Source organism: Mastomys coucha, unplaced genomic scaffold (assembly GCF_008632895.1).
Source record: "Mastomys coucha isolate ucsf_1 unplaced genomic scaffold, UCSF_Mcou_1 pScaffold21, whole genome shotgun sequence".
Taxonomy (NCBI): Eukaryota; Metazoa; Chordata; class Mammalia; order Rodentia; family Muridae; genus Mastomys; species Mastomys coucha.
Genome location: NW_022196904.1, coordinates 104,680,740 through 104,699,011, shown reverse-complemented (window position 1 = coordinate 104,699,011; position 18,272 = coordinate 104,680,740). Strand labels below are relative to the sequence as shown.

Below are 18,272 nucleotides of genomic sequence, written 5' to 3'. Positions count from 1 at the left end.
TTGGAGCCTCCTTAAAAAGTTAAAAATAGAACTATCATATGACCATGATATTTCGCTTCTGGACATCTGCCTGTGATGGAAATATTTGCACCTCCATGTTTACTGCAGCTTTACTATAGCAGGGGATTGGAACCAATCTAGTTGAACATCAGTAGATGAACAGATAATGAAATCTGGTACATACATGAAACAGAATGTTACTCAACTCTGAAGAAAAATAAAATCACAAAAATTTCAGGAAAATGGGTGGACTTAGAATATATAATATTTAGTGAGACCACTCAATCACATAAAGAAAAATCCTGCATGTTCTCATTCATATATGGATCTTATGACACATGCATATATATAAGTAAACAAGTGTGTGTGTAGAGTGTAACATTTAGAAAAGAACAGGAAATAATATTTAAAAAAGACAAAATGCTCACTAATGAGTTCACATATGTAGTATATATAGTTCCTGTAAATCCTTTTCATTATCTCCCTAGGTATAACACATTTCCAGTGCAAAACAATTGGCATGGGGCAGTTACCTTGATTCGAGCTCTGGTTAACATTTTCATTTTCATTCCTATTCCTGTAGGCTCTCATTCTCCATGGTACCAAACCAAGTGTCTTTCACCCTTTAGCCAAGTTTAGCTATTCAGACTATAAAGTGTGAAGATTGTTAGAAGTGTGTTTAGTACCGGAAGTTAGGTAACTCTAAGACAACCTAGGAATTCTGATTTACTTTTTCTGAATCTCAAAGAATAATTTATCATGAATTTGAAAACATTGAGAAACTTGCTTTGCTTTTTTCACTGTATGTTATAATTCTGATTATATCAATGATGGTTAATAATCACATCCCTTTTATTTAAATAACAAATAATCTTTAGGGAGGCTTTAGTGTGCTAGAATGAAGGTAAAGCTGTGACTAGAAAAGATGCACCTACAATGGACATCAGAGTCAGGATGTAGCTAGGGTGGTGGAGGGCTTTTCTAGCATACACAGAGCCTGGGTCCAGCACCGTACAAAACAGACATGGTGCTACATGTCAGAGTTCTGAGCACTCAGGAGGTGGAGGCAGGAAAAGTTCAAGGTCACCTTTGACTACAAAGCAAGTTAGAGGACAGCCTGGAATGCATGTGACCACATTTCAAAAGAAAAAATAAATAGGAAAGCACACTAAATTGACAGTGTGTAAAACACAAAAATGGATGCATTTCATTTTATTTTGCTTATGTGCTCAAGGAAGGTAGGAGAAGCTAATACTTCATGCAGACAATCAGACTGGGCAGCTCGCTGAGTTTGAGTTGACTGGGGCAGTGACTTAGGCCATTTCTCAAGCCCCCTTTTCAGTGGCAATGACTTCAACCTGTTTATGGTTCTCCACTCCAGGATACAGGCAAAATCCCACTCCTGATCTCTGCTTTCCAGTTCCCATCTCTGGGCACCATGTTTGACATTTGCAGACTACACTCCTCTGCCTGTGTACTGCTGCCCATCCACATTCCTCACCGAGGTGTGGCAGCAGCCCAGCTGACTCAGAGTCTTGAATAAGGGAAGAGATAGCTCACTTGTAGTGTAGGATAAGTGCTCACTGATAGCATTCCTAGAGAAAATCTAATTGCTAAGGTTTCTGGAGCTTTGTGAGGAGCCAGTACTTAGTGGATTCAGCTTGGGAGCAAAGGGTATAATGTAGTCTAGGCTCATTACTCCACTCAGATGAATTAGTATGAGTAAAATCCTAAAAATAGTGCCAGTGGCTATCATGACAGTATACAGAAGAGACAAGTGACACAAAGCACATGGACAAAGGACATTTGGATTCAGTAATAAAGAGTTCCTGAATAGCTAGTAGTGTGTACCATATGAAATGCTTTATAAATGATTGACTTCTCACAGCAAGTACTTGAGGATATAATTATAGCTCTATCCTATGAAAAGGTAGTCTAGCTTCCATCTTCGAGACTGCAGGCAAGTTCCATGACTCAAGGATTGAATAGACAGCTGTGACTGACTTACAAGGTGTCAGCGATAGCCTTCCTCCAACTCTCCCTGAGAAGCCAGGCTAGAGAGTAGATACAATATGGAGAAGTCACGCAGTAATAGAGGAAGGAATGTGTCCTTGAAACTCTAGCCATTCCAAACCAGAGTTCTTTGGAAGGTTCCTTCTCAGGTACTGCACCTCTCAGTCAGTCTCCAGTGGGAGCTGGCCACCGCACAGACTCAAGGGCTGCTTCCCGGAAGGCCCTGAGACAGACCAGCAGTTCTGAAGCTTCTTAGAAGTGCTTGAGTTTGCAAGGATTTTTTTATGGAATGGCATGCAAGCACTGCAACATCCATTTGCTAATTCTTGGGTAAGATTAGTATCAGAAATACAATTGCAGCCTTTTAGTAGGGAAGTCTTCCTCCTGGAGAGAGATGTGTGGGAACAGAAAGGTTTTCAAGGTGAGCTTGTTTGGAATTATAGCATTTTACTGTTGAGATGACTGTTTTATAGGTGTGCAAGTAGAAAGATCTTCGGGTTTGAGGTCAGAAAGCCAGGGTTCACCTGCCAGTTCTAACCAAGTGGCATGGCAGAGATACTCCTGCTGAGAGCTGGCTTGCTTCCCACTCAGAAAGAAGATTGGGAATTCACTATTTAGTGGAGTATTTTTAGAGATATATAGAGATTAGTGTGTACAGGGGTCTGGGAATTATGTTAAATGAGAAATGAGAGGGGAAAGGTAGACAGAGTACACTTAGATACTATTACTTGATCTCTTAAGATATTTCAACAACTTTAATATGGAAAAGGACATCAATTGATGTTGCATATTTTTGGAGGGCAAACAGGAAATGATGTAATAGAGTCAGCCATTTTGCTGCTACAACAAAATTTCACTGACTAAAGAATTAATACTGCAGAGTTTTGCAGGTGAGTGCTGTAGTTGGTGGAGTGTCCATGCTTTAAAGTTTGACTCTTAGCATGAGGTGATGTTGTGAGGTATTGAGAAGTGGAACCTAGTGGGAAATTTTAGCTATTGTAGTTGTACCTTTGAAGAGGACTGTGGGGTCCTAATATTGGTCTTTCTCCATCCCCTCCCTCTTCCCACTCTCTCTTTGGTCAGGCTTTTCCCATTAATATGTTTTCATCATGGTATGCACCACAGGCCCAAAGTAGGGTTGGGGTTCATAGGTCATAGACCAAAACCACTAAAGCTATAAGGCAAAGTGACACTTTCTTCCTGATGAGTTATCTCCAGTATTTGTTACAGTACTAAATATGTAACTAAAGTACTCAGAAAGTCTAAAATCAAGGCACCAGTAGTTTCAGTCTGGTGAGACTTTCCCCAGCCTCAAGATGGTTAGAGGGTGTCTATTACTGCACCTTCTAGAAAGAAGGGGCTATTAACAATGCCCTTAATGTTGAAAGGGAAAGATGACAAAAAGGGCCTAGTTAAGTTGCGAAAGGCTTTTTGAGTCACAAATTTAATCCATGAGGGTTTTATCCCCATCAGTAATTATCTCCTCAGGGCCCCACCCCCTTAATACTATGTTTAAGCAACACATTCTACCTTAGGAGTTTTGGGATATATATATATATATATATATATATATATATATAATATATATTATATATAATATAATATATAATATAATATATATATATATATAATATATATATGTGTGTATTTGTGTGTGTGTGTATGCAAGTATATAAATTTAGCCCATAAGGAGTCTCTTGTATTATCTGAAAATCTTCAGTTGAAGATGGAAGCGGCTGTTCTCCGGGTAAGTTCATAACAAAGGGACTCTGAAAATCCTCTAGCAGACCAGGCTTTAGGCTCATAAATGAATCTTTTCCACTTCTTTTAAGTGTCCAAAGTAACTTTTGTTTTCTGTATTACAGAAATAGTCTGTTCATAGATAAAAAAAATTAGAAGACCAGATAAGCAAACGTTTTTTTAACTGTTACTTTTGGTGGAACCATTGAGAAGAAAGGCCAAGAGGAAATAAGTCTATTGTAAATTTCTGTAGTTATGTGACAGTGGCCTGCTTGCTGAGGTCCTCACTCTTGGCTTTTTGTGGTGCTCCTGTGATCACTCATGTGACTTAGTAATTGTTTACCAAAGAAAGATCAGAGGAAGGGAGTCAGCTCCTGTCTTGATTCCCAACTCCCCCTCCCTGAGACAGGGTTTCTCTGTGTAGCCCTGGCTGTCCTGGAACTCACTCTGTAGATCAGGCTGGCCTTAAACTCAGAAATCCACCTGCCTCTGCCTCCCAAGTGCTGGGATTAAAGGCGTGTGCCACCACTGCCTGGCTCTGTCTTGATTTTTTATAAAATTCTCACAACTCATTAGATTTATTAATTTTGTCTTTTTTATATCCACATTGCAATGTTAAGGCCAAGCACAATTTAAAACCTTACAAAATTGTTTTTGTGGGGTGTGTGTGTGTGTGTGTGTGTGTGTGTGTCCTTCCATAGGTCAGGGTTGATACTGGGTGTCTTCTTCCATCTTTTTCCACCTTTATTTCCAGATGGGGTCCCTCACTGGATCTATAGCTCACCCACTTGTATAAAATGGTTGGCCAATCAGCTGCAGGGCTTGGTTTGTCTCTGCTTCCCTAGCAGTTGGATTCTGACTGTGACACCATGCCCAGCTTTTACATCAGAGTGAGGCCCTGAATTCAGGTCTTCATGTTTGCACAGCAATCACCCTATAGACTCAGCCAGCTCTCCAATGTCCACATAGATTTATTTTACTATCTTCTTAGGGAGCAGAGTTGCATACAGGATGGTCAGGACTCATCTCAGAGCTACCATACTCTTGTTCCTGAGGTCATGCTAGGGATACAGAAAAATCTTTGCACAGATTTCTCAGTTGGTCTGGCTTAGACTGTCTTGTCGTTTTACGAAATAAACTATGATTTTATTCCTTAAAAAAATTACCATAAAATGATGTAACTCTCTAGAGTGGTTTGGAATCTTTTGTCAAAGTTTGTTTGCTGCTCTCATTCTATATTTCCCCTCTATTTTGACTATATTTTCCTTGGTAAGTTCACACAGAAATATAGCATTTTGAGACTATAACTTTTCCCTACCCCCAGCCCCCAACTCATTTCTTGCCCCTCCTCTTTCCAGATTCATGTCATGTACTTCTTTAAAAAAATTAAAAATGCTTATGTTACTTGGCTGTCCATACTGCTAAAGAAAACTGACTCCCTTTCCTTCAACAGTGATTTCTTACCAAGTACCCCTTTCCTATCTGGGCCACAGTGTCAACGGCTTGATCTTGTGCAGACCTTATGCAGTGCCACAGCTGCTCTGAGTTCATCAACACCTTGCTTGTGTTCTATCCAGAAGACACTATGCTGCAGCTGGCCTTCCTGGCCTCTGGGTCTTACACTCTCTCCACCCTCACTTCCACGATGTTTTCTGAGTCTTCCTGGGAGGGGCCATGATAGATCTCTCTCTCTCTTTCTCTCTCCCCCTCTCTCCCCCCCCTTCCCTCCCTCCCTCCCTCCCCCCCCTCTCTTTTCTCTCTCTGTTTCTTGTCTCTCTGTCTCTCTCTTTCCTCCTTCCCTCTCCCCCCTCCTCCTCCCTCCCTCTCTTGCTGTCCCTCCCTTACTCCCTTCCCTCCTCTCTCATTTAGGGTTGCTGTCATCCTGTGAAAAAAAATTTTAAAAATAGCTTGTCAGTTTTACTGGCAAGAATTAGGGGCATATCTCTGTTAACGAAAATCCCAGTACTTATGAAATTTTATTAAGTTTAAAACTGATAAGTACCTCCCCCTTCCCATGCTTCCAAAGGCCACGATCAGCACTTTTGTGTCTACTTCAGCCTCTCATGAATTTACTCAATGCCTGAGTTGGTGCCTTGGCAACATATGAGTAGTTCTTGTGGCTTTTGTGAAAGAAATCCTGACTTTGCCGCCTCCCGTTCTGTACTCGCTTGTTAGTGTTGAGGCACTTTGCACAGGTCATGGGGCAGAGGACAGCATGGGTCATCACTGAAGAAAAGGAGCCCATGGTTATTGTCTTTGGTATAGGAGGATGGTAAGTACATTCCATGATCATAAAATAAAGAACATAGTCTAACAGATAAGCGATAACCAGCTTACAGGACTGCTTGAACTTGAGCCTGAGGACAACTGTCACACCATGCATGGAGTGCTAGTCTGGAGTGCCTCTCCAGAGCCTTTGAGCCTCCATCTAACCTCTGTGAGACTTTCATTCTGGTCAGTGGAGTCACCTGTCAGAGAGCAGGTTCCTGGGCCAGATTTGAATTCAGCTCCTCTTAGCTTGTGACAGGACTTTAGATTTTATTTTTGGGCTATACAAGCATACCTTGCATCTGAGGGAAAGTGAAGGATAAAGAATCTAGTGATCATTACCAATATTACAGTCACATTGGCACTGCAACTATGTTTCTGGGGACTTTGCACAAATGTGGAGACTGAACCAAGCATGCTAAGAAGCCCAGCAAGCATTGCACAGAGAAGTTTCTCAGTCTCTCTCCACAGAATGCTTATAAATGTTAGCTGAGGTGCCAAGTCTTCCGTGGGTAACTGAGGTGTCTAGGTTCAAGATAAAGCAGACCATGCCTCACCCATTTACTTTGCCCTTTTCAAGTTATTTCAGATTTCAGCATTGTACACAGCCCCTCTACTGTTGTGCTAACAGTAATATGAAGACAGGGAGAAGAAAACTCATCTCACACTGTTTTAAACTGTTTTATTGAAATTCATACCACACAGTTTATCTATTAACACAAACCATTTAGTAGATTTTCCAGTAATCACAGTATTTAAGGATCACATCAATGCCTCTACTGCCAGTGCTATATCTGTTCTTTCCTTCAGGGCATCATCTCTGCTCTGGGAGCTCAGCACCATGCCCAGGAGCTTTTCAAGTGCTGTGTCATCCCCTGGTCCCTTTCTCTGTGTGAATGGTGGCAGCAGTACTATTGAGCATAGTCATTGTTTCATTCAGTGCAAGTGGAGACTCACTGCTTTAGCTCCTACTCCCCCGTGTACCAACACTGTCTCACTAGCCTCCCATTTCTTCCAGCACTAATTTATTTTTGTTACATGCTCATGGAGACCAAGCCAGGTGTCTTTTGAATGCCAGGCCAGTGCTCTGCCTCTGACTCAGCCCCAGCCCTCCTTTGCTCAAGCTGGCAGGGTTGCCTTTGGAAGAAAAGAGATTAGGAGCCATTAGAATTTTGACATTTCTGAAGACTAGACATTTCACAGTTTTTCTTGTTTTTAATCAGGAAAAGAATATTTTTTGTTCAGACAAGGTATGTGGAGGGCTACAGTTATGTAACAGTTGCCTCTAACCCTTGGTACTTAATTTTTATAATTATTATTTTATTTTAACTTATGTGTATGTGTGGGTTTGGGAATACAGGTGCCCACAGAGGCCACAGACATCAAATACCTTAGAACTGGAATTTTAGAACTGCAAAATGAACCATGTAGGTGCTGGGAACTAAACTCTGGTCCTGTACAATAGCAGCATGGGAGACATTTCTCTATCCCTGATTCTCAGTTCTTATTCAGAGATACAAAACTATTTCCTTTTCAAAAAGCTTTCATGTGGTGTTTGTATTTTAACCTAAGATTTGCTCCCTCTCTGTAGCTATAGATGGGCCTCCTAGTAGTTAGCAAACTTTTGTATACTGGGAAGTAATTCCTGTGCAAACATTTCTGCAATGAGCAATTTACTATTGTTAAAGATGGTTTCTAAACGCCATGTGGATGGCATGCTACATAGGCTGAGCCTCAGGAGCAGGGCTGAGGGCTGGGCAGGAGCTTCTGGGTGGGTGGGCATGTGTGTGGCTTGAACAAGCTCCTGTCCTATAGACACAGCATGCAGAGCACTGACGTGCTGACTCTTTGGCATATGTTTAGGCATTTTATCTAATTTCTAGTGAGTAGTGAATGTTGGACATTGAAACTAACTTTCACTATTTTTAAAGTTTCTAAATGGGAGAAAATGGTTTTTGTTTGTTTGATTTTTGTTTCGTTGTTTTAGTTTTTTGTTTTGTTGGTTGTGTGTGTGTGTGTGTGTATGTTTGTGTGTGTGCTGTGTACATATTTTGGTCTGTGGGAAGAGTATTGCTGATGAAAGGACCCAGTTTAGGGAGAAAGACTTCACCCATTCTCATACTGGCTCACTGAAAATGGATGCTCATAAATACAAAGCAGGAGTGAATGAGAAGCCAAAATGTCCAGTTTTGGTTATTTTAACTCAAAAATGAAACAGCTTGAAACTAGGCTTTTTTAGTTCCTTTGGTAATTAATTGCTATTTTAAAGTTCAGCATTGCCTATCAGACAAGCAGTTCTGTTTGTCTCACTGAGTTATTTTATTTTGTTAATGTAATTTGTTTGATCTAGTGACAATCATGAGCTATTCAACAATTAGGTTTTCTTCTTTCCTTTTTTTTTCTTTTCTTTTTTCTTTTTGGAATGACTGGGAAAGAAACCTACATATTAATGACTTTTATATTCTCATTTTATTTTTCTAGGAGTCAGAGAATAATAAGTTATGTTCCCTATATTCCTTCCGAAATACGTCTACCTCACCACATAAGCCTGACGAAGGGAGTCGGGAGCGCGAAATAATGAACAGTGTTACTTTTGGAACCCCAGAACGCCGCAAAGGGAGCCTTGCCGATGTGGTGGATACGCTGAAGCAGAAGAAGCTGGAGGAGATGACTCGGACGGAACAAGAGGGTATGTGGATCTCCCCCCTGGGCTTTTTTCCCCTCCACCATAGCAAAATAACCAGGATCTCAAGGACCAGAAGTGCCTACATGTGGCAAGCTGGGAATAGTCACTCAGAAGTTACTACGGTGACAGCTGACTGAAGTCCATTAGGAGTGCTAAGCAGATAGCCCCAGTTTTCTCAAAACCTGTGCGTTTTGTTTGTTTCTTACAATACCCCAAGGATTAGAACTGACCTTAACCATCACCCTGGAAAAAGATAGCAAGGCAATTTCCCTAAGTATAGTTTTAGTGATTTTTCTCTTATTTCCTTTTGGCAGATAGTTTTTTTGATATGCCCAATTTGAAAATGAAGTAAACCTTTTTCTAATGTATTTCTCTTCCATTTTTGACTGTTACCCATTTAGAATTTTACATTCACCCCTGAATGTTGGACTAGGTTGGAGAGCTGCTAATGCTTTCCAAGGGTGGGATGTGCCCGCCAGAGCCTTCTGCATTCAGCTTCTCTACAGGACCCTCCAGGGAACTCAGCTTAAACTCAATGCGCCGCGTGCTTATTGCAATGAGTATGTACATGTGGTCTGGATCTGTATGCTTCAGGCCTGACCTAGTCCTGGATTTTTCACTCGTAAGTGAAATTTAGACCTTGGTGACACTCTTGGGAACTTTGATTAGCAGGTAGTTCCCGTCTAATTGGATTTTACTCTTGTAAAGACTTAATGTTCGTCTTTTATTGATATTTGTGGAACTTTGGCTATAAAGTCTTGTTCACTTTCTTGTCATGCTAATCAGATTGCTGGTGTGTATCTGATGCTTTGGGTGGCCCAGGCTACTCCGCAGAGACTCTACTCAAAGGTCAGGTTTTCCAAGCCACACAATTCAAAAGTTGCTGTGGTCTTTGCATTTAATATGGCAATTGAAACATTTTGAGAAATAACCCATACAGTGAATATGAAAGTCTCTTATAAACTGCAAACTATGTGGATTTGAGGTGTTCCTGATGATTATCACATTATAAATATTAATTATTCCACTGTGCTTTGATGTAAGGAAGCCTCTGGAGACCACTGAGGTAATTTGGATGATCAACTTTATAGTTATTTCTCTTTAGTTTTACAGACCTTTAGAATTCTTGTGCTTGCTTGATGCATACACCACATATATCTTTTTACATATCCATATGTGTGATTGATCCTTTTTGTTACCTGAGGTTATGTGTGCATGTGCACTCATATATACTGATTGCCTCTTCAATACTGGGTTTCAAGCTGTTTCTTTCTTTCCCAATTGTCAGTAATTTCTAATATGTTTCTTGCATTCATCTTTAGATTGTGAAAGAAGATGATTGGTATATTCTGATCTATATTTAAAATATGAACAAGTATGCTCTAGAGGGGCCAATGAGCAATTATGGATAACACAAGTGATCATTAGTGTGTGAACTCTGAGCTGACTCTTATGCTCTTTCAGAGCTTTATCTTCTATGACTCCCTTCAACAGTCTAGTGAAGCCTATAACTCCTTTCTTAGCACTGTGGTAAACTCAGAAAATAAATCCATAGACTTACAGAGAAGTGAATTATATTAAATATCCAAGTAATTTTTAAAATATGATAAGGCAGAACATAATCCTTTACTAACAGTAAGATAAAGTTTAAGGTAGGCCCAGCCATGGCCTTTTAGTGTAGCAGTGCTATGACTGACATGTGCAGGTGTTTTAACAATTGCAGTGAGGTGGAAAACTGTCTGTTGTTACTGTGAGAACACTACAGCCACAGCAGATGTTGCTTTCACCTATTAGTAGGAAAGGCAAAAGTAAAAATCTCAGTCTGAGCTAGTTGGGGAAATGTTGCTTTTCCATCTGAGTTCTGTCAGTCTGTCTTTGGGGTCTGTGGACTCAAGGTGAAGGAGGCTGATGCTAGATTACATGCTGAGCTTCCAATGCATAAGGGAGTAGCCTCGAACTTTTAAAGACTTCATAGTCTAGTAAAAGGCATAGGACACATGTTGAATAAACCCAGTGTGAAGTCTAACAGTGACAGGCTCCATGAAAGCTGAACAGATCAAATGTTTTGGGAGTTTACAAGGGAGGGTTCTACGGGGAATGAGTCCTAACTAGTCTGGAGACTGAAAGCATTGCTGTGGTGGAATTCAGGGAAAGACATTGCAGGCTGAGGAAGGGCATTGCACAGAAAACAACCAGCCTTCAGGTTCTAACTTGAGGTGAATTTGCATAGGGGATATTAAGATAGAAAAACTAGGCTGCATTTGGATCCTGACAGGCCTTGCTGTTTAACTACAAAATCCAAACGCAGCATTGAAAATGATGGGGAGCTGCTCACTGTTCTGTTCTCCACGGCAAAGGATAGGAGTCTGCTCTGAGAAAGTGAACCTAGCAGTTCAGTGTAGGGTGGATGGGAACAAGGACAAACGTTCCGCACATAGTTCCAGGCTAGAGATGATAAGGGCCTGAACTAAGGCAGCAGATGTGAGAAAGGAGGCCTGCATATGGACGTCGAGTCAGGAGAGGAATTGCGAAGATATGTGAGTGTGCAAACCAAGAGGTTGCACAGGGTTTTATTGTTTTTTTGTTTTGATTTTTAAACTCTGGGCAAATAGGAAGGTAGTGATACAACCAATGAAATAAAGTGCACAAATACAGTTTGCAAGTGGGAGCAAAACAGGGTTTATAGTTTCATAATGTTATAGTTTGAATCCCATTTTTTTAAGTTTGTGCATGTGAACACACATAGGCATATGTGCATGCCCATATGCCCACATATGTGTATGTAGCACACCTGTCTTAGCAACTGTGTGAAGGTCAAAGGACAACTTCAATCGTCAGCCTTCCCTTTGCATCCTGTTGCAGGCAGTGTTTATTATTCTTTGCCACTGCATATACTAGGCTAACTGCCCTATAACCTTCCAGGGTTTGTCCCATTTCTACCTCTCCTCTCTCATAAGCACTCTGGGATTGCAGATGCACACTGTTGTGTCCAACATCACATTAGGTACTAGGATCCTGAATGCAGGCCTTGACAGTCTTATAGACAGGGCTTTAGTCACTCAGCCATCTCCTCAAGCCTGAATACTAATTTCATTTGTATTCTGGTAACAATAGACTAGAAGGCAGTGGGAGACCAAGGAACTATAGAAAGATCATTAAAGTTTAGGGTAGATTTCTGATTCTAAAATGATCACAGCATAGTTCTCAGAAGGCCAGATAGTCCTCCCAGTACCTGCTCGGCTTTGGCTCTTTTAAAGCCTTGGGTGTGACTCTTCAGGTGGGACAGGACAACTCACAGGGCATGTAAGAGCTGTTCACATATATCATTTCCCCCTCTATTTCACGGTTTGGGGGCCATATTTTAGGATCAACTGATTGGCAGGCCTGTATGGATAACAGAATAAATGAAGACCTTTCTCGGGTCATCCCAGAAAATGTTTGGACTCTTTATCAAATTAAAAAGACCTTCCCTTTCATTCCTCTTAATGCAGAAACTCATCTGTATGAAGTTTATCATTGTCTATTTAAACCGTTGCTTACATAATAAAAAAGCAACTTTCCAGGCACATGCTTTGATTTACTATATCACTGTTCTCCCTGAGCATTGCTCTGACTAGACTGCAGAGAATCTGATGAACAATGGCATTCTGTCAGAAGCACCCCCTCCCAACAACGAGGCTGATGGGAAGATGAACAAGGGTTCTGCCTTTTGTGAATTTAACTTTGATTTAATGTCATAAGTAGATGAATGGCTATGTGGCACGTAGGGAAATGACAGGTGAGTAGAGAGACATAGGAGTCTATTGAATGACTAAATCTCAGAATCTTCTTTTTAAAGTCCTGTTGATACTGGTGGCTAGAGCGTGCAGAAAGGCTGTGATTAATAGAGCCAGGTTAGAATGCTTCCAAGATAAAAATCCTTCAGCTGCGATTAAATGATGAATCTTAGTTATCCTGTGTTACCCATCTTGTTGCCAGCATAGCTGGGTCCTAACATAAGCGACAGTTGTCAGAAAATGAACACTTTAAAAAGGACTTCTATATCTAAATACATATATTTAATCAGAGAGCCCTTTGGCTTCTGAAAATAGGTTGTCTAATGAGAATTTCATTTGAGCAGCTGCGACTGAGGAGGTCAACAGGCAGCGCTAGGAGAATATGGCCCAGCTGGTTAAATGTGGTGGCTGTCGTGATTTAAACGGTCAAGTGCTGCTTGTAATCCAGGACCGTCTGTTTGTGGAGGGAAGAGGGAGTGCTTCAGCATAATGTACAGCTGTTTTAATCTCTCTTTAATAATAGTGCTCCAACCGCTGTCATGTCTTGTGTATCATACTACTGAGTGTGTGATCCCAGGCCGCTGGGGTGGGTTGCAGTCAGCATTGGGAATCTTGTGAGGGACAGGGACATAACAGGAAAACCCTTGGGTGTCAGACAAAGCTTTCTGACTCTCTGACTTTTCAAGACTCTCTTTTGGGTAATAAATACAGCCATCACGAGGAAGCAGTGGTGCTTGAAATTAGGTACAAATATCAGAGTGGATGTACTTTTTTGGGGGAGAGTGTAGAGCGGACACAGCTTAGCCAGGGTTCTATAGACATGCCTGGGTCAGAGACATAGAGTATGAGTTTGCCCCACGGTGTGCCTTAGGCCATCAGGGTGATACAAGCACACAGTCCTGTGCCCCCCCACAAAGGGCAGTAAGCTTGGGCTTCTGGTAAAGCAAGCTTCTCAAAGGGTGCTATAGTTGTTGGGGATACCATGTATGTGCTTCTGTGTATGACAGGCACACTGGTATTATTTTCATCTCTAAACAGTCATCTGGTCTGTGTTCCCACTGAAGTGTACCAACGTTGTATGTTTTTGTGTACTAAAGTTATTGTCTAGTATAGCTGAAATGAGGAGAAAACTGTTTTGAAAGTCATGTCCTAGATTGAGGTGGATCTGGATTTGAATCCAAGCTTCAGTACTCATGAAAGCACTACAAACTGTCATGTGAGCTGGAGCTAGAGCAAGGTGTATAGTTTGGTAGTTACTCAGTATTTACCACAAAAACTCTATAGCACAAATTACTAAATTTCTCTGTGTTTTAGTTTTTTTAAACCCAACATGTGCATAATTATTGTTTTATTTACTTTTCTATTTTTATGATAAAACAACATGACCAAGGCAATAAAAGCAAGCATTGAAGTTCCATGGTTAGAGTTCATGATGGTGAAGTGAGGAACAGCTGAGGGCTCACATCTTCATCTACAGCCAGGAGGGAAGGAAAGATGGAAGGAGGGAGGGAGGGAGGGAAGGAGAGAGAGAGAGAAAGAGAGAGAGAGAGAAAACACTAGCTTGATCCCAGTGACACATCTCCAATAAGGCCACACCTCCTAATACCTCCTAAACAATTTCACCAACTGGAGGCCAAATTCACATATATGAGCCTATGAGGACCATTTTCTTTCAAACTACAAAAGTTATAGTGCTGTTATGAAAATCAAGCATTGGTCAATGTACTAAGTCATGTGGACCACTGTGGGCACACAGGATAGCACTCAATAAATTAAGCCAGTTATCTATCTCCTGGCCGTGAGACCTTGCATGTATTACTTAACCCATCTGTGTTTCAGTTCCCTCATCTATGAAGCTGGGTTGTGGGGACTGGATATCACTTTTCTAATCACAGCTATTATTGCTATTATTATTGTAACTACTATTACAGTGCTGTTATTTGAAGAAACTTTTCAAAGAGAAATGTTATAAAACTCTCATTGCATGCCAGCAGGCTGTAGGGAATGCCCCAGGGTGTTAAGGGATTTAGCATTTGGCGGCAATGGTTCTTGTGTTCTGGAAGAGCAATTCAGTTTTGCTGGCCTTTCAGGCCTTCTGGAAAAGCTGATAGTAAAGTTTCCCCACTGGAAGCCAGTCTTCCCTGCTGTGAAATGTGGAATGCAATGTTGTCAGCCACTGAGGTTGGTGGAGCCTTGGATGAGGTTTCAGACTCCTGTCAGGAACAATGTGTTCCTGTTGCAATGAAATCCTGTGCAGTAAGAACACCTTGACATTCACGCCATGCTGTAGCATCCAAACAATTTTATGGCAGAATGTATGAATATTAAGGTTTTACTACTATTTTGATTGATTGTTGAAGTCTTAGCATATCTAAGCCTTTTCTGGTTATCATTTGTGAGATATGCACATAAAAACACATTAAAAAGACTCAAGGATATGGCTTCTTCAGTGAGTGCTTGCCTTTCACACATGAGGGCATGAGTTTGAAACCCAGAACTTACTTAAAAGGCCACTCCAGTACTGGGAGGTAGGTGCAGGAGGATCCTAGGTGCTTGCCAAATTGGTGAGCTCCAAATGCAATCTCAAAACTAAGAGGGGAGCGATTGAGGAAGACACCCCATATAGACCTCAGGCCTCCATGCATATGTATGGATGCCTGTCCCAAACATGTACACATACGTATTACACCCATTCACATGAACATATGCCTTCATTATTCACTGCAGCCCTGCAGAGTATCATCTCAAGCAATTAGGCTCCATAATCTGCTCACAGTTAGGTGAGGACACAGTTAGGCAGTCAGAACAATGCTAATACAGCTTTATTTAAATTATATTTTCCTTTTTCCTAAAATTTATTTTCTCCCAATAGTATTTATATTATTGGTGCTATACTGGATTGTTCAGTGTGAGAATTACACTTAGTGCATTTTCAAGTTAGGTATGTTTGCTTTTCAATTTTTGGAAACTGGTCATCCTCTCATGTAACTTAATGGGCGAGAGTTCTGTGGCCCATGGCCTTTTGGACAAATCATCACTAGTTCTGCCTTTGGCTGTTTCATGGCCCCAGTAACAGTCCGGTAACACATATGCAGCTGAGTCCTCTCCTTAAGTTCTCTTTGTTTGGCTTCTGTTTTGAAAAGATGCTGTAGATTCTTGGCCCATTTCTCGCTCCTCAGATTTAAAGGTTATTTTTTTTCCTGGCTCTTTTCACTAATAGCGTTAGCAGACACACACACAGTTGTTTCAGGTTTGTCTTTGCTGAATGGGGAGGGGATTGAGGGTGCTCTAGGCATTTTGTTGTTTACAAAGAGGCAGCTTCCTAATGGTTCACTGGAGCAGGCACAGTCTCCTCTGCCTTTTGCATTTGAGAAGTTTGCATTTTCCCTTGAAAACCCACTACAGTTTCTTCAGAAAACTTTTTTTTCTGCGAGTTTCAAGAAATGAGCAGGGGAAAGTTTGGATCTTTAGTATTTTCTTAATAGTTGAAAGAGAAAATGAACAGGTAAGGAAGTGGGTCATTTAACATGTTAGCTGATGATCAAGCCCATGATCAAGGAGACAAATGCTCATGACCTTGTGCAGGAGGCTCTGTACTGTTGACTGCCCAGGGGCATTCCTTCTGTGCAGCCCTTGCTCTAGACATGCTAGAACTTTGCTGTTGTCTTTCATTTTGTTCTGAAACAGTTTTGAATTAGTTTTAAGCAATACATTTAGTTTTATCGACTTTAGAACTTTATAAAAATGATGCACCCTGTAGCGTCTGAGCCCTGGTTTGAATCCTCACCCTGTACTACATGATGAGTTTTGCTGTGTAGTATAATGCATTTTCACTTCTGTCTAATATTCCACATACTACTTGAAGGTGTGGCATGTCACAGTCTGTTCTACTGTCCTGTCTCTAGATACTTGAATTTTTCACAATTTTCTGTAGTGCAACCAATAATGTCAGGGAGTGTCTTGCACTTGTGACTTGCACTGATGCACATGTGAGTGAGGGTCCTCCCTTTATGACAAGTATTGCTAGTATTGATATTGATACTGACAGATGTGTACTCTGCTTTTTTTATTTGCTCTGTCTGCCTCCATGTCCGTTTTCTGTGTGTGCATGTGTGTGTTCTCGGAAAGCTGTAACTGTCTAGAACTCTTTGGTCTATCTCCCTCAACTGTCCTTAAGTTTTTTTTCTAGTTTTTGTTTTTTTCATAATCACTATCCTTTTCAGAAACTCAACAAGAGTCTCCACTGGTCCCTTTGCTTCAATTTCCCTTTTCTTGTGTCCTAATAGAATGTCTTCAGCCCTTTCAACAATGGCCAAGCACAGGTGCCTTATTCTCCTGCTGGACTGTGATTACTGGATTTGTTAGGAAACACACTGTTGTCCTTTTGATCTTCTTTATTGATGTTCCCATCTTAAGATGTGGTTTTGGGATTAGAGTAATTACTGACCTCTAATTATCTTGGGTTTACAACCTGCATTTTTTTGGAAATACTTTAAATTTAAAATTACAAGCCTTTTGATTATTGCTCAATCCTATTGTTTATATTAAAATAGACATTTTTTTTGTAGTCATTTCATCTGTTATATGGAAATAGATCTATAATTCCAGTTACCAGGAAGCTGAGGCAGGAGGATCACAAGTCAGAGGCCATTCTGGGCTATATAGTAAGTTCAAAACCATCCTGGACAATCCCATTTAAATTAAATTAAAAATAAATTTAAAAAAAAAAAGGAAAAGGATAGCCAGGCATATCACTCAGTATTTTTGTGCTTGCATTGCATGAAGAGTCTGGGTCCCATCCTTAGCAGTTTAAAATTGTTAAAGAATCCTTTCAGGAAGGAGGCTGGGATGATGGCTCAGTATTTCAGATTCCCAGCACGAGATTGGTTAGGGCCTGCCTCTACTCCTAGCAATCTGCAGGTGGAGATAGATCTTTGGAGAAAGGTAGCTAGCTAGGCTAGCCAGATCTATAAACTTTGGGTTCAATATTTAGAGTGGAGTCTGATCAAGAAAGAGACCCAAAGTCTCAACCTCTGGTCTCCAAAAGTCTACTATATGTTAATACATATGAATATGTACTTACTAGGCATGCATCCACCATACCCCCATAAAAATAAAAAAGACGACTTCTTTCAGATGTTGGCTTGAACTTGATATGCAATCTTTTATGACTCTAGTAACTTTATAGTGTCATGCAATTAAGTAATTGATTTAAGTTTTAGGTTTTTTTTTAATTTATAATATATATATATATATATATATATATATATATAAGTTCTAAAATTCTATAATTCTATGCTATTTTGATTTTTTAAAAATTCATATCTAAACTTCAGAGTCCACTAATCAGGGTGCCCCCTCCCAAAATGTTTTCGAAATAAATCACTCATTTCAACCAATCTCATGATTCCTTTTCTTTTATTCTTGAAAGTGTTCGTGATTATCTCTTCTTTTTGATCCAGAAATATTTATGAAGTGAGAGATAAAAGCAGCTATGCAGTCTTGATGTCTGGAGAAGACATTGTCCAATGAAGTCCTTACAAAGCCCTAGCTTAGTGCTGATAGCTTAGCTCTGAATTATCTGGTGGCACAGATGTGGGTGCACTTTCTCAGTTGAGTTTATGTCTGAGGGGCCCACACTGCAGCACAAGTCCAGACAAGTGCCCCACAGTGAAGTCAGAGGATGCGGGCTGCCCACTACCACTGGGAGCACCAGAGTTAGAGGTTTATGGGTTTTCACAATTGCTCACAGTATGTTAAAAACAAGTAAAAATTAATGATGAAGGTAT

At 40.6% G+C, this 18,272-nt stretch overlaps 1 protein-coding gene across 20 annotated transcripts in view; it reads left to right on the top strand.

The window, feature by feature from the left end:
• Sox6 (SRY-box transcription factor 6) overlaps positions 1-18,272 on the top strand; it is a 618,663-nt gene that overhangs the window by 309,706 nt on the left and 290,685 nt on the right. For all 20 annotated transcript variants that reach the window (XM_031387977.1, XM_031387981.1, XM_031387985.1 and 17 more), the window contains one exon: positions 8,503-8,710. In XM_031387977.1, coding sequence (XP_031243837.1) covers positions 8,503-8,710 — 208 coding nt within the window. The remainder of the gene's footprint in view (positions 1-8,502; positions 8,711-18,272) is intronic.